We start from the raw sequence: 23,648 nt of genomic DNA on the forward strand, positions 1-23,648 counted from the left end.
TCGACAGAAGCCTGAGCAGACAGATCAGAGAGGGACCCTCGCTGAACACATTCTCTGATACACGTATTCACTTGGCTTCACTGGCAAACAAACAATACAACTCACCACTCAACTTCAAGGTTCAGAATAAAATCTGGGAAGTGGTCGTCGGAAAGATAACGCGTTTCAAGACAAAACGTTTTACCTCTAAAGCCAGCTGCTGCACTTGACCAGCTCCATGGACTCGGAGGAGAGAGAAGAGTAACTTAAAGTGCCCAATGCATTCACTTTCAGAGCCTAGGGAGCAAAAATCAAATTTTATTCCCGAGGGATATTCTGAATTACAAACCTTTAGAAAATGGATTTACACTGTTACTCTCAATTTTAAGTCTGATAATTGTTCAACATTTATGATTGGAAGCATGTAAACCAACAGTACGTCTTAGAGTCTTAAGAAACAAAAAAGGAAACGCCGGTTTCTTAGGTCAGTTTCCACTTCCATCCTCACTCTATTCCTATCTTTAAAAGTAAGACATTGACCAACACCCAGTCCAGAGGCTGAATACAGAGCTCCAGGGCTGGTATGCCTGCTTCTTGGGACCGCAGGAGGCCCAAGCTGCATCCCTCGCACCTCATGGTCCCTAGAGCACTGCCAAACTTGACCCTAAAACCAACCAACCAACAGACACAACTGAAATACAACTCAAAAAAACAAATATTTAAAGTAGCGATCCTCCTCTCTATCTGAAGACCCGGCGGTATCCTCCTGAGCCTCTTTATATTCTGGAAGAATATGGTATCATTTGGTTTTGAATTAAGCCCAAGTGATAACTTTCTCACTTCGAGACCACAATATAAAGAAACTGATATGGGATAAACAAAATTCTTCTTGGAAAAATACATAAAACTGAAGAGTATTTTCATTCCTTTCCCACTCAAGTCCTAATCCCAACATTTACTACCATATGGTATTGACTTTCCCCTTTGCTCCACTAGAGCAAAATGTATGATATAAGCTGTCTCTCCCTCCCCCCACCCCCTTTTTGAACTTTTGGGTAACACCCTATGGTGCTCTGGTGTCATTCCTGGCAGCGCTCAGGGTAACATACGTGGCGCCAGGGATAAAATCAAGATTGGCTGTATACAAAGCAGGCATCTTACCATTATATCTCTCCAGCCCCTAAACTATAATCTTCTGAGATCTTATAAGTTTACTATAACCCTCAAAGATTCTGAAAATATTCTAAAGTATGTTGCTTTTAAATTACTTCCCAAACCACTTAATAGGTAAAAATTAGTATAGCTGTATCTGAGACACATACACCATGCTTCTAAATTACAAGAGGAAATGTGATACTTATATTCAAATATTATATATGCTATCAGAGCAAACTTTCTGTGCAATTCCTCAATTTTTATGATTTCTAAATAAACTCCCTACCTTGTAGCAATTTCACGTACCTAACCACAACAGTAATGTTCCATTCCAGCTCCTGAAAGGAATGAATTTTTTTTTTTTTTTTTTGCTTTTTGGGTCACACCCAGCGATGCTCAGGGGTTACTCCTGGTTCATGCACTCAGGAACTATTCCTGGCTGTGCTCAGAGGACCATATGGGATGCTAGGAATCGAACCAGGGTTGGGCCGCTTGCAAGGCAAACGCCCTACCCGCTGTGCTATCAACTCCAGCCCCAAGGAATGAAATTTTATCTGGATTTTATACCACTGCCTTACATGACATCCCAATGAATACCGGAGTAACTGTCTTAACAATTATTGTGGGTCATTATATGTGGTTATTTGACAATAACCAACGAGTGCAATTTAACTCATTTTATTAAAAAATGAGGGGTTCTGAGTCACACCCAGTGGTGCTCAGAGGCTCCTGGCCCTGCGCTCAGGGGACCGTGTGTGGTGTTGGGGACTGAGTGTTGGCTAGAGGCAAAATGTAAGAACCTTAGCCCCTGCACCATCTCTCTGGTACAGGTATGGCTGGTACAGGCTGGAGCGATAGTACAGCGGGTAGGGCGTTTGCCTTGCATGCAGCTGATCCGGGTTTGATTCCTCCATCTCTCTCAGAGTCTGGCAAGCTACTGAGAGTATCCCGCCAGCACAGCAGAGCCTGGCAAGCTCTGCGTGGCGTATTCCATATGCCAAAAACAGTAACAACAAGTCTCACAAAGGAGATGTAACTGCGGCCCAGCTCGAGAAAATTGATGAACAATGGGAGAACAGTGCTACAGTGCAACCATCTCTCTGGCCCCTCCAAAAGTGCACATTTTTAATAGTACTGCAGTATCAGTACTGAAAAGAGTACAAAGGGCCTGAAAAGTAATATTAGATGTTAAGAAAAAGTCACTGGATGTTGCCAAATAACTCTCTAAGTTTGTATTAACATACAAATATACTAGGTAAAACTTAAAACAATGTATATTTGTGATACAAGTTAGAACTGGAAGCAGCTTTTGGATTTCACTTTCAACTCCCTGAAGAATTCTGGTTTACAGATGTTTAAAAAGATTTCCTTTTTATTACAACCATTTAAAAAACAATTTTTTGGTTTCTGTGCCACATCCAATGGTTCTCAGAGCTTACGCCTGGCTCTATACTCAGGTAGTGCTCAGGGAACCAGATGGGGTGTGGGGATTGAACCCAGGTCAGCTGCAGGCAAGGCAAATGCCCTACCCACTATACTATTACTCTGGCCCTATTGTCATAATGTTTAAAACCTTTTATTTATGTTAAGGCGGATCTGGGTGGAGGATGCTCAGCCCCGATCCGAGTAGGCTCACACCCACCAACTGGCCCCCTGGCGCCGTGTAATCCCATCAGTGGCCAAGACTCAGAGACTATAAAACCCAGCTCCCGGAAGCATCTTATCATCTCATTCCTACTTTGGACAAACTGGCAGGCTACCGAACGTAACCTGCCCACATGGCAGAGTCTGGCAAACTTCCCGTGGCGTACCCAATATGCCAAATACCAGTAACAATGAAGGGTCTCATTCTCCTAACTCTGAAAGAGCCTTAAATATGGCACTTTTTAAAAAAAAATCTCAGGGCTAGGATGAAGGAGACATTACTGGGGCCTGCTCGAGGCAATCAATGAATAACAGGATGGTTGTGATTGTGACTGTGTGATATTAAGGCATCAGGATTTATAAAGTTGTTCACAGCTGAGTTGTAAACATACAATGTTCCCGCACTAATCCCACCACGAGTGTCAATCTCCCTCCACCAGTATTCCCAGGCTCACTCCCATTCTTCCCCACTTCCTCCAGACTGTCTTCTTGACAGGCACATTTTTGAGTGTGGTTTTATAGTTGGAATCTCCTGACTCTGTGGTTTGGTGTTAGCACAATTCTTATACACTAACAACTTCCATGCAGTCAGCTTACTTCCTCAGTCTGCTTCTACTCTAGTTACTCTGCCTTTCCAACCCTGAGTACTCATCTTCTCTTACAATTAAACCCACTGAAATACGATGCCTTCCCTCTCCCACCAGACTGCTGGGCTAGGTAAATGATAGGGCCGATTCCTCTGATTCTTACATCAACTGTGCCATCATAACCAAATACAGTTTTGCCAGGTGAAATGGAGAACTGACCCGCTTAGGACCCTTCTTCTGTAACGTTGTCACCAAGGCAGGTGTGGCCACATACCTGGGTTGTACTTGATGACATTTCTCAGGGCCTCCAGAGACATTTCCACTCTCGGCAGGCGGTCTCCGTGCTGCTCGGACTCCACCTTTGCAGCGTGTGTGATGGCCATGAACGTGTGGAGGTACTGGGCCTGGGAGCCGATGTAATCCAAAAGACTTGCCGCAAATGCTTTTGGAACCTAGGTCAAGAAGGCAAGTATTTTACAAAAGGGTATGCTCAGAAATACAATTAAAAACAAACAGACAGACAAACGAAACATCACCATACTGAAACCTCCCAGACAAAACTTATGCACGGACACTCCTATGAATTACAAGGGGCAGGGGGCAGAAACAAAACCCAGTGGCATTAGAAAGTGTATCTCAAAATTTTTGGTCCCAGTATACTGGAGATCTGATACACTTCCATCAGTACCTTAGAGTAACAATTCTGAGCTCAAAGTATCTCCTCCCTTTACCAATCAGAGTAACTGATAGCATGGGATGTAACTTCTACCATCTGCCTGTATTTTTAGAAATAAAAAATTATATATATTTAGATTAAAATTCAAAGGAGTTTCCAAGTACACCTAAAATCAATAAGCTCATATCTGCTTCACAGTTATTTAGGTTACTCTGTGATGACATTTTAAGGGCAAAGTTTTGGGTGAGTTACTAGACAACAAGGGTTGGTCCTCCAATATGCATAGTCTATATGCTGTACCAGCAAGCTACCAATCAGCTGAAAATTGATTTCAGTTTTCTGAATTGATTTCAGCACTTCTTTTTCCGTGGAAACCATTCAAGCACTGAGGCCAGAGCAACAGTACAGTGGGAGGGCACTCGCCTTGCATGCAGTCACTCTGGGTTGGCTCCCCAGTACCCCATACGGTCCCCTGTGCCTGCCAGGAGTGATCCTTGAGTGTAGGTGGGTGTGGCGCCCCAAAACAAAACCCAGAGAAACTAGACGTGATCTCAGTCATCTAAAAGATCTCTTTGGTCTATGATAGTATTTTCTTCTTCACTTCTACCAACTGACCAGGGAAGGCTTTGTGACGGCCTGAGAGTCTACAAGACAGAGCGAGCGTGTAAACAAATGTGTCACTTCCACGCCAGTCTAGTAAGGATAAGGGTCACTGTATGACTTGTGGTAGGCGCAGCAGTATGAATAAAATGTAAGACGTAAAAAATAGTTGGACAAGGAGTCACTTCGTATTTGTGAATCCACTGCATTAATATGACATTCAAGACACCAAGAGTTTTCAGTAGCTGCCCTATCAACCGCACCCTCCTCCCGCCCCCCAAGCTAGCATAAACCTTTTAGCAATGAACAGGAATTATTTCAATGCACAGAATGTGAAAGACTGAAACAGTAGCTTTTAATCACAAATGATCAAAGGCTTAAACCAAACTCCCAGTAGACAGCTTACCTCTAGTTGGAAAGTAGGGACTGCATTATATACTCTAACGAAAATCTCCCCCACAATAAGTTCTTTGGCATGATCGCTATAGACAAATTCTGATCCATAAGTTTTGTCACATTCACCCTTAAAAAAAAAAAAAAGAAGAAGGAGAAGATACTATTAGACAGAAACGAAAACCACTGGTATCTGGCTTGTAAATATATCCATATTCAGTTTACTTCAGATAAGTAACTTGGGAAATCCCATCATTTTCCAAGAACTAATGTGGTGGGATGCGCATGAGAGCTCCCAGTATAGTATTAACATTCAATATTAACATAACTGGGAACATGAACTCTGGCAGAGGCCTGGAGTTATTTTAATTTTTCAGTCCAAAGACTAATATAAAATGACTCATTTTAAAAGTTCCAAAGATCACAAAGGTCAGCCACTAATGTTCGTAGAAGTGTTTCTACAGTAAATAGGTCCCGGGGTTTCTTTAATCTGACTCAAACATTTGGCCCTGTCACTTGGAGGCTGATTTAAGTTAAGAAAGTAACATATGTAAACTGTCATTTAAAAAAAGCAAAAGGACAGTGGTGAAGTGTCATGTCATTGTGGAGGGATACAATTAACTTCAATCATACACATTAACACAACTGTAACTGTGTTACCTAAACTATAATAAACAGAATGAACACCTGACTTCAAGTGAAGCGTTTATTTAAAAAAACACTTCAATCTTGGACGAATTTGCATTATAAAATAATATAAATCTATTACTCCAAAATAATAAATGTGTTTTTTTTTTTAAAAAGCACAACATTGACTAAAAGTGAAGTCTCTGAATAAAGACAGGACAACAGTATGTAGATTTCACAAATCAAGAAGTGCTTCCATTTAAGAAAAAGGAAAAAAGAGTAAGAGAAAAATAAAGACTTAGGCCAAAATCACACAGAACTTAAGATAAATTATTTCAGAAATATAAGAACTGTTCGCCTTAGCTTTACAGTTTTTAAAACTTCTATTTTACAGATAATTGCACGTGCACTGTCCTCCTGTTGTTCACTGATTTGCTCGAATGGGCAGACAGAGTTCTAAATATCACGAAAAGGGTGAAAATACAAATTTTGAATATTCAGGACACAACACTGACGGTTACGCTTTAATAAATCCAAACTCACAATTACCTTCGAATCTAAACCGTCAAGACTCAACCAGCAAGTACATGATTATCCAAGCTGGCTTCTAAATCTTCTATCCTAGCATCTCTGTATTTGTCTCATTGTTTAAATAGATTGTAGCAGGATAGAAGAACCTATTTAATTTTGCTACCAGGAAGCAACATTGATTTACTGGGGACAAGGGTTGAAAGAGAACAAATAAAACAGGAAAAAAAAAAATTGGTCAAAAGGGAAGACAGCTGAGCAAAAGCAGATGTAACAGCCATAAAAAAGGTCTAACAATTTTAAATATAGTAAGAAAAGCCCAAAACAATTGGGTGACAAAAATTTATTGGCTTGATTACCATCAGATAAACAAACAATAAATAACTGATCCTCAATATTAAGTCCTATTTCCAGAGATTCCATTAGGGAAAGCTACCCAAGACATTTCTAAAACATACTTTTTTTTTTTTTAATTAGTGAAACACCATGAGGTACAGTTGTAGACTTACAAACTTTCGTGCTTGGGTTTAAGTTATACAATGATCGAGTACCCACCCCTCCACCAGTGCCCATTCTCTACCACCAATGAGCTCAGTAATAGCCCTTCTGCCCCCCCCTCCCCCCGCCTCTGTGCCAGGGCATTCCCTTTTGCTTACTCTTCCCTTTAGGGGACAACATACTTTTTTAATCATGTTTTCTTGTTGGGATTCAAGAAACTCCAGTAGCTCTGCTCTTGTAGAGTTGTTCCATATCAAATAGGGACTCTCGGTGTTGCTGTTAAGCATCTTCAAGATCTAGGAGACAGAATATTACTATTTTGCCAACACTGAGAAAAAAAACAAAAAACCAATTCAAGTTATTAAACTGTTTATTAACAGGATAAGGACCGTGACGTGCTATGAGCACAATGACTCTCAGCAATCGTAAGAAGTCTGTTAGTATCATTCATTCTGCAACTGAAATATCTCTATTAAGGGGCTGGGGAGACAGCTCCAGGCACTGAGCTGTCCAGTCCCGTTGCCCACGCATTGCCCACAGTGGCTCCTAGGCTCCTGAGTGTTGCTTGGGAACAGCCCCCACAACGCTTTCAAATAAAAGAAAAACCAAAGAAAAGCAAAGTAAAATTATTCGCCCTGAAGTGGTAAAAATTGGGATTCAAATTTGAGTTAACTTCACTTTTTTTGTGGGGGGAGGGGACGGGGAACCTTTCAAACAGCTCATGGGGTACAGGGATACTCCTGGTTGGCACTTGAGAGCAGGGCCTAAGGATGTGGTGCTCCTAGGGCCCTGTGGTGCTGGGGTCCACCAGGATCACTGTAACAGTGTTTCAGAGCCTCCAGGGGTGCGTCTGGTAATGCTAGGGGGACCAGGCATTGCCAGGAAGTGAACTTAGGTCGGTGCGTACCAGACATGCACCCCAACTGACGTCCTATTTACCAGGCTCCACTTCACAGTCTAAACTCAGACTCTTAACATCTGCTCTGCTACTGTGAAAACAAAAGACACTTCCTATCAAAGCATGTTGTAAACAGTGGGTAAATATGAGCTTATAATGAATCACGTCATACTGCCTTTATATGTACATCTAAAAAAACCCCATTCGACTTTATGAATCGTTGTTCTATGAGGGGAAATAAAACATACAGGCAGGGGCTGGAGCTATATAGTACAGCGGGTAGGGTGTTTGCCTTGCATGTGGCCGACCTGGATTCCATTCCCAGCATTCCATATGGTTCCCTGAGCACTGCCAGGAGTAATTCCTGAGTGCAAAGCCAAGAGTAACCTCTGTGCATCGCCGGGTGTAACTCAAAAAGCAAAAAAAAAAAAAAAAAACAAAACAAAAAAAACCCCAAAAACAAAACAAACCCAAACATACAGGCAGACACACAACTGAGATTTCCTTGTTCAAATCCTGATTTTGGTCTACATTAAAAAGACCTGCAGAAGCTGATGACCACTGAGCTAGCAAGCAAGTGCACTTTCCCCTTGGTTAGCTCTCGTGATTATGAATGTTGCTTGGCCATTTGACTCTTGTTAAGTGCTTTAATGAAAGTTTTACTTCTGGTTTGGGCCACATCCAGCAATGTTCAGGGCTTATTCCTGACTCTGAGCTCAGGGATGGCTCCTGATCACTCCTGGTGGGCTTGGGGGAACCACATGGGTTGCTGGGGATTGAATCCAGGTTTGACAGCAAGCAGAGCAAGCGTCCTATCCACTGTACTCCACCCCAGAACTTCGTTTTCAAATATTAAATGTCTGGAGGGGAAAAAACCACTAGAAAAATGTTAAACATAGAGACTTGGCAATTTAAAATAAGCATTTTATTAAATCCAGATGATATTCTGGTCATGATTTAAATGTTCCTATGGTTATTTTCTTTGGCAGTTGGTTGTCAGTTTGGTACTATTTCTGGGGTAAAAAAAAAAGTTTTCAATCGGTAAGAAGTACCACATAGGTAAATACAAAGGCCAGAAAAAGAACAAAGACCCAGAGTGTCATGGCACCTCATTCTTTTATTCAGAGGCACTGAAAAATAATAGTTAATATTAAGAACAGACTATCAGATTGGATTAAAAACAAGCTATTTAGAAATTTTGAAAATACTTTCCATTTGGAATTCTGAGAACTTTTGCCTTATGAAAGTATCATACAATCTAGAGAAAACAAAGTAAGGTAAAAGTAACTTATAATTATGCTATTCAGGGATAACTGTCATCAACATGTTGATAAAGATCCATCTATTCACATAGATACTTTTTTCAAATACCAAAAGAGGGAATTTAAATTGTTTTTCCACTCAAAAAGCTTTTCAAAATATATCAACATCTTCAAGTAGCAATATAAAGTTTCCTTCACAAAATGAAACTTAATATAGTGGAATTTAATTCCATTCAATGGAGTTCTCCAGTCTATTTCTGTGTTAAGACTGTTTCTCCGTGATCCACAGAGGAGGGCAATGAGGATGAGTGATCTTCCAAGGGTCATTTTGGGAAGAGGGAAAAAGAAAGGGAGTGAGCAACAGAGAGAAAAGAAGAATGAGCACACGCACACAAGCCGGTGTATACACTTTCAGGAACTGAATCATGATCTAAACCATTACGCTTATATGAAATGGCTATACAGAAGGCACTGGGTCTCCTGACTCCACTGAGAAAACTGGGTTCCAAGTGCAGGCTCTTGCCCTGTCCCTTGGTTAGTAAGAATGATGACTTTACAACTAAGAAAGACGAAGCTAATTAACTGACCTCTACAAAGATTAGACTTAGAGAGCTGGCATCAATAATAATCCACAGTAACAAAATTTCTTGGTTGAGAACATTTTAATGTTTAGATTTCCTTTCCACACTGCTACGTTCCTTTACTACTTGTTCCTTTGGAGGCCACACCTGACGATGCTCAGGGACGATATGAGGTATTAGAGATTTTTAACTGGGGTAGGTAGAACGCCAGGCAAGTGCCTTAACCCCTGTACTGTATCTCCCTGGACCCCCTCTTCTGTTTTCAAGGCTCTTGCAGTACTAAGCCCCAGGCTACCTCTAAAACCCTTACCTCAGTAGCACTGATCACAGCAAGTTTTCTAGCAATATATGGTGTCAGCATGCCAGCTATACTTTTCCTGATGGTTGGATTTTCTGGGGTTGCTTGTTCTTCAGACAGATAACCGCCGAGGCGACTTAGAGCATGGACACTCAGTTTGGCAAGACTGTTGGCTACTTCCTGTTACAAAAAATAAACACATACATAAGAGTGGGTTTGTCACTGAACAGTTACCCTCATGGTGTCTAAACCTGCCTGAAACAGACTTACACAGCAGCAGGCACCCCAACAAAGTAGGGTTCCAGGTAGCATCATTCTAGTTCCCCTGGACAAATTTATATGGACGAATTTTATTTTTAGGGTGCCTTGGACATCTGGGGCTTTGTCTCTAGAGTCACTGTAGCATTAATTTTGAGGTCAAATACATCTGGAAAAGAGCGTGGGGGTTACCTGCTGGTTGGTTTCTTCGCTTTTCTGAATGCCGCTCTCTTCTAGCGTGTAGTCATAATTAAACAGATAACCTAGCAGATGCCACAAGATCCCAGCCTGAAATAAGTGCGTCTGCAGCCAAAAGTCCACCGCAAAAGAACTGACACATTCGACCCCGAGAGCAGCTACTCGTGGAATACCCTGAGACAGGAAGAATGGAATTAATCATAGGGTGAGAAAAAAAGTTCCCAGGAGAAACCGGCTTTAAAATATTTCCTGCTAACTATCTGACTGTGCATTTTCGAGTCTAATTTACAACAGAATCCCCTATATTTTAATGCCTAAAATAAAAAGAGACTCTGAAAAAATTACAGACTGAACTGCTTTTTTGTTTGGAGCCAATGTTCAAAAATGTGGGTTTTCAAAAAAAAAAAAATGTGGGTTTTCTTCTCTACTTTTTGTCTTTTTAAAAACAGTGATAAGGCATTATAACACCTTACATTCTAGTGGCCCTAAGTGTTCCAATACTTAGAGCTAGGTAGGGTATGAATTTACTTCTCTACAGTCAGTTTATATTCTTTTTTTTTTCTTTTTGGGTCACACCCAGCGATGCTCAGGGGTTCCTCCTGGCTCTGCACTCAGGAATTACTCCTGGCAGTGATTGGGGGGGGGGGCCATATGGGATGCTGGGAATCCAACCTGGGTTGGCCGCATGCAAGGGAAACGCCCCACCCGCTGTGCTATCACTCCAGCCCCAATCAGTTTATATTCTTAATAAACAACTATAATGATATCTAGTAAACAGAGCTGAGGAGACATTTTCACAGATTCCTTCTTTTTTGTTTTTCAGCCAGATGTGCTCAGGGATTACTCTTGGCAGGGCCTGGGGGACCACATGGGGTGCCAGGGCTCAAAGCCGAGTTGGCCACGGGCAAGGCAAGCACTCTACCTGTGTACTATCTCCCTGGGCCCAGATTCCTTACTTCTTGATCACTTACTCTAAGATCATTGGAGTCCTGTTCTATTCCAACTCACTCTCCAAGTCTGGTTCCCTAAGAGATTTTTCTCCTACTCATGCATCACATGTGACTGTAATCAACTCCCCTTGGCAAATGGGACACACAGGGAACGCTGAGATCACTAAAGTCTTTCCCACCAGGAATGATCTGAGTTTAAGTTTCAGATTTCACAGCCTCTCCACTTTCACCAGACTTGTTTAATTTCACCTTTCCTCTTTACTTCCTGCCTCTCTTCTATGGTTCTAATGAAACCCACTTCCTTTAACTACGTCACTCTGGTCTGACACTTTGTGGGTTAGCCTAGGAACTCAAGCTTGTTTACAATTAGGTTTTTTTGAAAAATGCTTTTGGAGATAATAAATTATCTACCTAAAAATAATTTTGGAGAACAAACTCATTTGGGCTCCCTTGACAAGCAAACCCAATGCTGATGATATCCAAAAGGTGAAACAGATAAACTTTTACCTTGCCAAAATAGAGCACCCGACAGAGATCCTTGATGATGTTAGGCATTTCTGTGATTTTCTCCCGGCTTTCTTCAAACTGAGCAGCTACACTGTAGCATTTGCTTATGTGCCCACACACCTGCAGACAACAGACAGAGCAAGAATCCAAAAAAAAAAAAAAAAAAAAGACAATTACAAATGCATTCTCTCTGAAGGCTGCCAGAAACAAAGCCAGCTGAGATTCCTAGATATTTACTGACATAGCAGTGCTTCAAATGTCAACAGAATATGGATCGATTAGTGCCATACCACCAGTTGTTCTGGTTAAAACGCTGGGTAGAATAGCTTAGAGGCCAGCGGGCATTCTAGGGGAAAGGGCAGCTCAGATAGAGAAGGGAGCACCAAATAAAGGGTGTTTGGAGGATTCTCCCAGGAGGGGAGATGCATGTCGAAAGTAGACTATGGACTGAACATGTTTGCCACTCAATGCCTCTTTTGCAGACCACAACACCCAAAAGGAGAGAGAGAACACAAGGGATTGCCCAGCCACAGAGGCGGGGGGGGGGGGGGGGGGGGGGGATGGGGGGGATGGGCGTGGGAGGGATATTATCCATGGTGGTGGAAAATGGGCACTGGTGGAGGGATGGATATTTGATCATTGTATAATCGAAACCCAAGCACAAAAAATTGTAAATCTACAACTGTACCTCATGGTGTTTCACTAATAAAAAAAAAAAGAGACCTTTAGAAGGTAAATGATGGACGAGTCAAAGGCTAAATTAGCATAACTGTCTCATGTATCATTTAATAATGCCAAGATCTGGCTGTTTACTATCTACTGCATTCTGTCAGGCTTTTGGAAGCACTCACGTACCAAAGGAATTGGCAATTTTAAATGTAAGCACACAAGAAGCATTTTCTAATTGTTACATGTTTCAGCATATACATTCTTATTATTGCTGCTAAAATCAAAATGTCTAACCTCAGAAGACAAATAAATGTGCTACTAAAAAAACAAAAAAAACAAAACAACAACAACAACAAAAAAACTCTGGGTAGAAAATGGCAGACTAGCCATAGCCGCCACAGCACACATGCCAAATTGACCCTGGACACCTGGCCCCATGTTTTCTTTCAAATGGAGTCATGGGGTCTTACAAACAGAGTTCAGAAGGCCCAAGAGTTCAGAGTCCATCCTAGCCAAATGAATCTGGCTCAATGCGAGAGCCTACAGACACGAACGGGGTGCAGGGCATCACCCAGGCCACTCCCATAGGGCTCAGGGATCTCCATGGCTACACTCAGAGATGCTCGGGGGATCATGTGGTGCCAGGGATTAAGTGAGGCTCAATGGGAAGCTTTTACATTTTTATAGGATCGGAAAGAAAACAAACATGCAGCATAGGCTATGTGTAGCTTGAAAGCCTCAAAATATTTTTTTTTAATCTGTTATTAAAAAGACTGCCAGGGGGCCGGAAAGATAGTACAGCAGGTCACCACGGCCGACCTGGGTTTAATCCCCAGCACCACAAGAGCAGAGTCAGGAGTAAGCCTTGAGCAGTTTAGGTGTGCCCCCCAACAACCAAAAACTAAAACCAAAACCAAAAATAAAACAAGTTTGCCTTTCTCTGGGATTAATACATTTTTGTCCAGTGTTACCAGGATCCTATTTCTATACTTCAAAATAAAGGAAGAAACAGAAAAGCCTGCATTTGACAGTCTAATCGCTTAGAATTTGCTGGCATAAACAAAGGGTCACACAGAAGATGCATCCTAGGGGCTGGGCGGTAGCTAAGGTGCCAGAGAACATGCCTTGAGTGGCCACGGCGCTGGGTTTGACGCTGGGCACTGAAGGTCCCCTGCACATCACCAAGTGCACCTCCAACAAAAACACACAAACAAAACGTGTGTTCTACACTCATCTTCAGAGATGATTGTACAATTTTCCAACAAAGAATCCAATATTCCTAACTTTAACAAAAAATACCCCAAAGAAAATACTGTGGATGTTGAGAGAGGTAGAGATGGAAACTAGGGGAGGAATTAAGATGTGTAAAAATGAATAGCAAGATAACACAGTTGTGCAACTGGGTGTGTGGTCAAAAGAGTTCATTAAACTAGTTAGGATTTTAGGGGGGGAGGGGAGGAGCAAATGATGACAAGTTTTGGAGCAATGGTTCTTGGAAGAGTGATGCACAGACTAACAGCATCATCATTATCTTATAATTCACTAGCAGAGCACATTCTAAGACCATAGAGTCCAGCACTACAGAAGAAGCGTGACCAGAGGGGCTGTGATGGGAAGTAGCAAGGCTTACCCACAATTTCCAAGCCCTCCCAGTGATGCTCTTGGATGTTCCAGTCTACGCTAATGGCATCGCCAGGAGTGATTCCTGAGTGCAGAGCCGGAAGTAACCCCTGAGCATCGCCGGGTGCGGCCCCCAAACCTATAAAGCTACCAGTCTTGTGTAACTTTCTTGGAATCCTGTTTCAACCTCACCTGTACTGACATGTCACTTGGCTTACTAGACCGGTTCAAGACAGCCACACAACGACTGAACGCCTCTTGGAGGACCTGCAGAGAAAGAAGCCTATCGTTAACCATTCTCATTAGAAATTAAAGTCTTTTCTGAAGGAATCAAAGTAAAATATTAAATATCTTTTAAAGGTTATACAGTTGTTTACTCAATCGATGGTTATTAAATAACAAAGAACTGCCAATAAACTACGCTGTATGCAATACAACTTTGACTCCAATACTCTTTAATTCATCTTATGAAATCAAGCTTCTATCTTTCATTTTAGATCTAGAATATGGAGAGTATTTTACCTGTTGAAATAAAGAATCTGACAACCGTATTAATAATTGGTGGCATCTCTACTGCCATGTGTCATACAAAGAAAACCACAAACTGACGACAATATATACAAAGCAACCCAGGTTACCTCTATCCCGTTCTCCCTTCTGAGCTCTTCTGCATTAAGAGCGGAGCAATTGACAGTATGAAAAGCCAGCTCTGCGGCAGCCGGTAACAACGGTGATTCTTTTGAAAACAGGAGGTCATCTGAAGTTTCCATTGTTATAGTCCTAATCAGCATGGGATATCCTGCATATTTATAAGGCTGCAAATCTGAAAGAAAAAAAGAAAGGTTAGAAGGGAAATATAACAAAAGAAAAGCTGTTAATACCACGGTTATAAGTTCATTTTGATATTTTGTTCAATTATACTGCCTTTGATACTGCCTTTGAAAGGGCTGGAGCGATAGCACAGCGGGTAGGGCGTTTGCATTGCATGCAGCCAACATGGCCGACCCGAGTTCGATTCCTCCGCCCCTCTTGGAGAGCCCGGCAAGCTACCGAGAGTATTCGATATGCCAGACACAGTAACAACAAAGTCTCCAATGGAGACGTTACTGGGCCCGCTCGAGCAAATCGATGATCAACGGGAGGGCCTTTACTTTTACTTTATGCTGCCTTTGATAAAATATTCAAATGATCCTGAATTTTTTTTTACAAATGATAAAATATTCAACACTTAAATGTCTCCCAGTTCTAGTCTAAAAAATAATTCAGCCTTGTATTACACATCCTTTAGGTCTTTCCTTTTCTAGCAAAACTGTTAATTTCTTCTTCTTTGCTTTAATGATCACACCCAGCAGTGACTGAGGGCTGCTCCTGGCTTAGGGGTCATTCTTGGTGGTGGTTGGGCACCATGAAGTTCCAGGTAACAAACTAAGAAGGCAAAAAGTAACAATTTGCTAACTATAATTAGTTAATTCTACATTTCAATAAGCAAATTTGAAAGTGAACACTAAAATGTACAAGTGCCTTCTGGTTCAATTCTTTAAAAAAAAAACTTAATTAGACAGAAACATGCAAGGTTATTGGCTTCAACATTATAAGAAGAAAAAAGGCATTCATTTTTCTAAATCCTATCACATCAGGACCCTTAAGAAATTATTGGGGGGGCTGAAGCAACAGCACAGCAGGTAGGGGGTTTGCCTTGCATGTGGCCAACCCGGATTCGAATCCCAGGATCCCATATGGTCCCCTGAGCACTGCCAGGAGTAATACCTGAGTGCAGAGCCAGGAGTAACCCCTGAGCATCACTGGGTGTGACCCAAAAAGCAAAAAAAAAAAAAAAAATTATTGGGTATAAATTTCCTTTAGGATGTACCCTAAAAAAACAATGAGTATTAATAGCACAAAAGTTTGAAAAGATTTAAACTCATACTAATTATTGGCAAATGGCATAAACCTACAGACATTAGAAATGTATTCTGTTCAATATACAAAAAAATTAATAAATTACTATTCTCATCAGTGACTGAATTGTTAGCGCCCCACAACTACAATCATTTATCATCAATTACCCAACACTCCACATGTTAGCAGATCTCTAATTACTCTTCCATCTCACCCAACATCCTGTAGAGCAAATGGGTGTTTCAACTATTAAGAACAGCATCAAAGATTCTTAAATTCTAGACTCATCCATTTTAGATCTCTCATTTAATGTTTGCTGATAAATGGTTAACCACAAAAACTGCTCCAAGTACCTCCACAGAATGAAAATGTCTTTAGTAGGAATAAAAAGAAACCTTGTTGGAAATGAGAAATACTGAAAAACATACCTAAGATGTGGAAGGTCATAAAACAATTATTCTGGGGCCAGCATAACAGCACGGCAGGTAGAGTGAGTTTGCTTGTGTGCAGCTGACCCAGCTGGATTCCCATGACCTATGGTCCCCGGAGCCCCATCAGGTGTGGCCCCTGAGTGCAGAGCCAGGAGTAAGCCCTGTGCACTGTCGGTTGTGGACCCCCAAATTTTAAAATAAACAATTATTACCACCAGTCCCCCCCCCCCAGTGGTACCAATTGTCTATGCATTTTTTTAAACCCCAAAATAATCCAATTATTTGGATCTTCCTATTTAAAAAACAAACAAAAAAATCCCTCTTTTACTCTATCTAAAATTTCAAGATTTTTTGGAATAAAAATTCTAATTTTATTGTAGGGCCAGGGATTAAGCCCAGGTCCTCACACACGCAATACGGCCCTAACTCTGCTAAAGAACTAAGTTAGCATGGTAGAAGACAGAGGTGGGAGAAATCAGAAAACTGCACAGGTCTTACCTTCTTTGTGACGGTTGAAGAGGATGCTCTGTGTTTTCAGAATTAAAATTATATTCTCTGGATCTGGTCCATCCACTAATTTTGCTGATTTGGTACATAAAAATTCATATGCTTTATTTACTTTTTCAAACATATCCTGTAAGTAATCAAAGACAATTAACTTAAAACTTGGAAGCTCTTAAATCGTAATTAAATAGAACACAACCAGTTTGAATTTTACCATGAACTTCTTTAGTTGCTGCTTTATTTTGCTTTTCATATTATGGAATTCCTTCCAATAGTAATCTACTTTGAAGGTATATATTTCTCTGGTATAAGTCTATTTCTACATTTACACATAGCAGGCATATTAGTTTAAAGTGAACTTCCCTCCTAAATGACTATTCAGTAATTTATTTAAAAATAAAATTGGGGAGGGGGCTACTAGGATCAAACTGGCTGTGCTCAAGGCTTACTCCTGGTTCTGTGCTCAGGGTACCATACGTGGTGCTGGGATTTGAACAGTGGTTGGCAGCATGCAAGGCAAGCGCCTTACCTTCTGTACTATCTCTCTGGCCCCAGAAAAATGTTTCTTTTCCTGGTTTACACGGAACATACCATTTTAAATTAACATATTCTAGAAACAGTTTAGAGTTATTAAAAAATTATAATCAGAGTTACTGCTGAATAATATGACAGGCATTAGGCTACACTTACTACATTATCCCATTTAGCACTTAAAGCAGTCATGAGAATTATACTCGTTTTATAGATGCTGTTACATAACTTGCCCAAGGTTCATTAAAGTAAAAACTCTAGTGGCAGAATTAAGATGCACACCCAGGTCTGACACTTAAATCCATGCTCTTAAATTAGTACACTATTCTATATTCCTCAATGTGATAGTCCCTCTATGTGACAGTTCTTCTTTGAGGCAGGGAGGGGGGAGAGGAGATGGGTCTCATCTGACAGTGTTCAGGGAGAGGCTGCTCCTGACTCTTTGCTCAGGGGTCACCCCTTGGAAGTGTCCAAGGGATCATATGTGTACTGGGGCTAAAAGCAGGAACCGACCCTCTTTGAAGATTCTGTGGCAATACTTATTATTTCACTACCATAGTTTGCTAGGTTACTTAAATATCTGACAGGTTAAGTTCAACAATTTAATACTGATTTCAAAATTTCTTCCTATTTGACTATTCTTTCTTCCAGATGAATTTAGATTACTCTGAATTTCTCAAAAAACATTGTGGATTTTTTGTTGTTTTCTTTAATTAAAGCTGCCCTTAAACAGATAAAAGTGGCATCTCTTCAATGCCTAGTCTTCCCATTTGGGAATACTGTCTGTCTCTAATTAAAAAGAGATGACCATGAAGTCAGTGGAAAATGCTTTAAGTCTCAAGCACCAGACTTATTAAAGTTCTAGTTTCAGCGATTCTTGTCTGATTTCATCTTTTATGAATCTTCATTGGAAATTTTGTGGACAAAGCAAGACCAGATAATGCTAGCAGCAACTCTTGGCCTTTGATTGCATAATTTTTTTGTGTGTGTGTCACACCCGGCGATGCTCAGGGGTTATTCCTGGCTCATGCACTCAGGAATTGCTCCTGGCAGTGCTCGGGGGACCATATGGGATGCTGGGAATCGAACCTGTATCGGCCATGTTGGCTGTATGCAAGGCAAATGCCTTACCTGCTGTGCTATCGCTCCAGCCCCAGATTGCATAATTTAAGATTAAGCAGTGGGTATGTGGTGGGATGGGGATGAGGAGGGACTGGGGAGAGACTAGGAAATGACATAAGGGGTCAGAGAAAGAGAGCAGGTGCTTAAGATGCTTGCCTGGCATGCAGCTGACCTCGCTTTGATCCCTGGCACTGCAATATAACCCCCAGAGCACTACCAAGACTGGTCACTGAGCACAGAGCCCAAACCAATCCCTAAGCACAGCTGGGAGTGACTTGGGGAAAAAAGGGAAAAAAGAAAGCAACATAAGGACAGTGGTGGAGAGTTTGGGGCACTCTGGAAATGCTGTAAGGCTGTAACTAGTACACCAATACCAATAAAAGTTAAAACTATTGTAACCTTTATTGGAGTTGTAGAAAAAAAATACATAAATGTTTCTAACTTCAGTTAGAGTGATGCAAAGTTGGATATCTTTAGAAAAAATATTACCCAAAATGTGGATAGCAACAGCACAATCTACGAATGTTCACCTATATTCTTAACTTTGTTATTTGTGTGATTGCCCATGAGAGCTAATTTTCAAACAGACATGTAAGAAGCATAGAATGCCTGGATTAGTCACAGACGGTTCCCGTGATAAATCAAACCAAGTCGATTCATTTCAGGAAACACGGGTATGTCAGCAGGCTACAAAGTGAACACAAACTGGGTATACCATGTAACAAAGACTACAGAGAGGGAGCCCAAATCTTTCATCCAGGTTGAAGCAGGAAAACCCAGCAACAGGAAACCAACCCGGAGTCCCAGCTTCAGATGCCATACATACCCTTCCTTCTGGGTTCTTATCAGGGTGGTACTTCTGTGCCATTCTGAAGTAAGCTTTCCTAATCTTGCTCTCATCATGCCTGTTAGACAGGAAAACTACTTTGTTAATCCAGTACAGAACAAGACAAAGGTCACAATCTCATTCTATAATACCTACTGATATTTCAGGATCCCTGCTTTTATTACGTAGTCATATACGAAGCATCAAATTAAATGCAATCTCGGAGAGCCCAGCAAGCTACTGAGAATATCCCACCTCCACGGTAGAGCCTGGCAAGCTCCTCGTGGTGTATTTGATATGCCAAAAACAGTAACAACAAGTCTCACAATGGAGATATTACTGGCGCCCCCCCTTGAGCAAATCCATGACCAAGGAGGACAGTGCTACTATGTAAATAAAATTACTTCCTGCATGCTAATTTTATAGCTGAAAGAGAAAGCCTAAAAAATTTCCTATAAAAAGCTTGTTAGTTCAAATTGCAAAATTCTAGTTGGTGTTTGAAGAAGTGAAAATGTGCTCAATATTGGTTTTCAAAGTATTACTTCAAACTCTAAAGTATCTGAACTATCAGTCTTGCAAAAAAAAAAGTCGAAGTTCACTTTATACTTTTTTAATATTCTGGTTTTTGGGTTTAATTTTTGGTTTTTGCAACACCTGAAAATGCTCAGGGATTACTCCTGGCTCTGCATTCAGGAATTACTCCTGATGGTGCCTGGGGAACCATACTGGATGCCAGGAATCGAAGCTGGATTAGCTGTGTGCAAGGAAAATGTCCTACCCACTGTACACTCAGCCCCATCACTCTCTACTTTTAACTGCCTTTGCTACCAGGATCACTGCTCGAGTTGTATGGTGCTGGATCAACTCAGGGTTCACACAGGCTAGGCATGTGCTCTACTGCTTGAGCTATCTCCCAGGCCCCCACCATTTTCCTGTGATACAATCTACTATGAAGGGTCACCAGTACATTAGTACTTTACGATATACCTGTCACCTAGTATTTTAGATAACATCACTATGAAATTTCCTACATGGATCAAAAGCTGCAAGAGGAAGAGGGAAGATGAGTATCTGAGGGATTATCATGTATCGGCTGAGGCTAGGTACTCAACTGACTGTACTGGCAAGACAATGAATGAAATAATGAACAAGCAATCAAAGAAAACCATCTGGACACAGCTTCATACGGTTTTTGTCACAGGGGCGCATAGCAAAGTAGCACTGTAGCACTGCCCTCCCGTTGTTCATCGATTTGCTCAAGTGGGCAGCAGTAACGTCCCCAATGTGAGACGTGTTATTGTTTTTGGCATATCAAATATGTCACGGGTAGCTTGCCCGCCTCTGCCGTGTGGGTGGGATACTCTCAGTAGCTTTCCAGGCTCTCTGAGAGAGGTGGAGAAATCGAACCTGGGTCAGCCGCGTGCAAGGCAAACACCCTACCCGCTATGCTGTTGCTCCGGCCCATAGCAAAGTAAAGGTAAACATTCAAATGGATTTAATCATTTAGCTTTTGCTATGAAGACGTTAAGGCAAGAGGGACATTTACTATTATAATACTGAAACCACTCACGGCCCCTGTCCTTGAGGGAGATGCAGCACTTCGTAGGCTTCATCTATGGACATCATAGGGGGCTTCTTCTCTACTTCCTTCTTCCAGGCGTCCAGGGTGTCTTTCAGAAGCTTCACCTTAAAGAAAGATGGTTACAATTTATATCTACTATAGCCAAACTTTCAGAGTGCAGCTTTTAAATGATAGAATTCTAACACCTATATAAAATAACATTTCTGGAATATGCTATTAAGAGTTTTCTGGAATCCAAATAGCCCATTCTGTCTCCTTTGAGCTGAATAATTAGGTGACACGGCGTTGTTGTTACGAGGCTTTACTCTGCTCTTTTATAAAAGTGTTATTTTTTTATTCTGCTAATTTTGGTCTTGTCCTTGGGTTTTTTGGGGGGAGTGGAGAGTGGGGTTGGACCACACACAACAGTCAGCAGTGCTTGGGGTTGCTCCTGACAGTGCTCAGAGGATTAACAGTACCGAGGATGGAATGAAGGAGGGTTGGCCACAGCAAATAAAGCACCTTAATCCTATACTGTCTCTCTAGCCTGCTATTCTTTTGTTTTGGGACCACACTTGGCAGTGCTCGGGGCTTATTTCTGGCTCTGTTCAGGGACCACTTCTGGTGGTACTCAGGGGACCATGTGTAGTTCCTGGGACTGAACCGTGATGAGCTGTATATAGGGCAAGCACGAAACCCTGTATTATCTCCCTAGCCCTCTATTCTTGTGAAAGGGACAGGAAATACTTCCAAATTAGTAAACAAATGACACTCTGTAATAATAAAATAACCATTATGTGGTACCAAGCTTTTTAAGATGACTGAAAATAATTGCTGACAATTTGCGTTCAAAGGAACAGTGAGCATAGAAACCCTGGGTAGCAGGCGAAGAGAGTTAACACAGACCTATGTCCAGATGCGTAGGAAGTCAGTCCTTGGCAGATTAAAGCACACCTAATTCTTTTATAACATTTCAACACACAGAACAATGAGCTTCTTAGATAGCTGCATTTCCCAGTTAATAAATGATGCGGGAGTCAAATCATGATTTGGCTTTTCGACCTAATGTCGATTTCCGAACAAGTAGCCAAGTCGGCCTCCATTGAGCTGCAGTACTGCAAAGAGGCGGTGCTTGGTGGTACAAATGGCAGTCACTCTGAAACCCTCTGATGTCAAGACAATGATATAACTGTTACTGGAGTAACAGACTAGCAGGGGTCTCCAGACCAACATTATTGCAGACTTGTAGTGGACACGGGCTCAAGCTGAACAGGTCAGTCCCAAGGGCACTGTGGACAGGCCCAGTAGATACTTTTTTGTTTTGCTTTTTGGGTCATGGGTCACACCCAGTGATGCTCAGGGATTACTCCTGGCTCATGCACTCAGGATCGGCAGTGCTCCATTGACCATATGGGATGCTGGGAATCGAACCTCCTCGGTCTGCCATGTGCAAGGGAGACACCCTACCCGCTGTGCTAACGCTCCAGCCCTCCAGTAGGTACTTTTATACAAATGAGGTGACATTTAGTGTCTCTCTCTTTCTCTATCTATATGCACATATATATAAGTGATGCTGTCTTAATGAAATCTCATGCAACTTCCCTAATCATTGAGAGATAGCAGCTATCACTATTTCCAGTAATCTTAGAAAGTCAAGCAATTCATTAATCTATAGGGCTGCTAATGGCCAAACCAAGACTCAAAACCCAGCTTCCCAATTCTAACATGTGTGAGCCTTATCTGGCTGATATAAAAAAATTTACCATTCATAATTGTGATACTGTGATAAAAGCAATCAAGTTTGTTTTTATTAATCGCAGAATTTAAGCTTGAAATACTCTTGCAGAAACTTACTTCCCAGTTAGGATTTGCCCACACATACTGCTCTACCTTGTAACACAGGCTCAGGCACTGGGCAATACTGAAGAATGCTGCTGTCCTCACAGAGGGGAATGGGCAGAGACTCCTGCTGCCGGGACTGGGCGCACACCTGGTGCTTGTGAGGTGCTGAGGGGAATGAGGAGGTAATACTACAGGCCTCACAAACTTTACTTGTGCTCCAGCAAGGACTGTAACCGTTGCCAGGGGTCACACACTCGGTTGAGATATGCTTAGCAGTACTTGCACACAGCTGGTTGTAGTGTGCCGAGATGGTACTTTGCTGTGATGCCAGAGGTTTCTCCTGGCATGTGAGGAAATGCTTGGGAACTCGTGGTCTCCTGCCTGTCAGATATGAGCTCGCCCACTGAACTGTCCCAGACCGTAGGAGAGCCTATTTCTCTGGGAGAAGGAGGCACAAACCCATCTGTTGACTTACTGGATCTTTAATTGGCCAGTCTGGAAACCGGAGTGTATCACAAAGTTGTTTGAGGTAATAAATATTACAAAACAGTTCATTTTCTAGTTGTGGATAGTTGATGACTGGGATTGGACAGTAGTGATAAAGTGCTCTTGTGTTACTCTGAAGACGAGGCGTGAAATCAGCGAGATGGGCAGCAATCTTCTCTATCATTAGGCGCCTACAATGATAAAAATCTTTCAGCATTAGTGAAAGGATTGCTTAAGGCCAACAGAAAGGAGGAGTGGCAATCATGCAACATAATTAAACGGCTCTTCCGTAAAGTCACTCAATTTACTAGAATAAGAGAGCTTATCAGAATGCTACCTAGGATATGCTACACTCACTGTGTAAAAATACTCAATGGATAGCAGTTTATTGGTAACAGTTACCTATAAGCAAGATCAAAAAAAAAAAATAAGGCTGATGTTTCCAGTCTTCCTGCTGAGAAAACAGTCACAGGCAGGTCAGCCAGGACAGCCCACACGAATGAAGATCATTCCAATGA

General features: G+C 41.6%; 1 protein-coding gene across 1 annotated transcript in view; it reads right to left on the reverse strand.

Moving 5' to 3' along the window:
* The window catches only part of DNAJC13 (DnaJ heat shock protein family (Hsp40) member C13), a 127,655-nt gene that overhangs the window by 18,305 nt on the left and 85,702 nt on the right, over positions 1-23,648 (reverse strand). The window contains exons 34-46 of the mRNA XM_056129669.1: positions 23,120-23,321; positions 20,812-20,927; positions 19,242-19,320; positions 16,757-16,892; positions 14,567-14,751; positions 14,121-14,195; positions 11,640-11,759; positions 10,177-10,356; positions 9,739-9,906; positions 6,870-6,983; positions 5,048-5,164; positions 3,640-3,817; positions 185-276 (exon numbers count right to left, since the gene is read on the reverse strand). Coding sequence (XP_055985644.1) covers positions 185-276; positions 3,640-3,817; positions 5,048-5,164; positions 6,870-6,983; positions 9,739-9,906; positions 10,177-10,356; positions 11,640-11,759; positions 14,121-14,195; positions 14,567-14,751; positions 16,757-16,892; positions 19,242-19,320; positions 20,812-20,927; positions 23,120-23,321 — 1,762 coding nt within the window. The remainder of the gene's footprint in view (positions 1-184; positions 277-3,639; positions 3,818-5,047; positions 5,165-6,869; positions 6,984-9,738; positions 9,907-10,176; positions 10,357-11,639; positions 11,760-14,120; positions 14,196-14,566; positions 14,752-16,756; positions 16,893-19,241; positions 19,321-20,811; positions 20,928-23,119; positions 23,322-23,648) is intronic.

Source organism: Sorex fumeus, unplaced genomic scaffold (genome assembly GCF_029834395.1).
Source record: "Sorex fumeus unplaced genomic scaffold, SorFum_2.1 ptg000072l, whole genome shotgun sequence".
NCBI classification, from domain to species: domain Eukaryota; kingdom Metazoa; phylum Chordata; class Mammalia; order Eulipotyphla; family Soricidae; genus Sorex; species Sorex fumeus.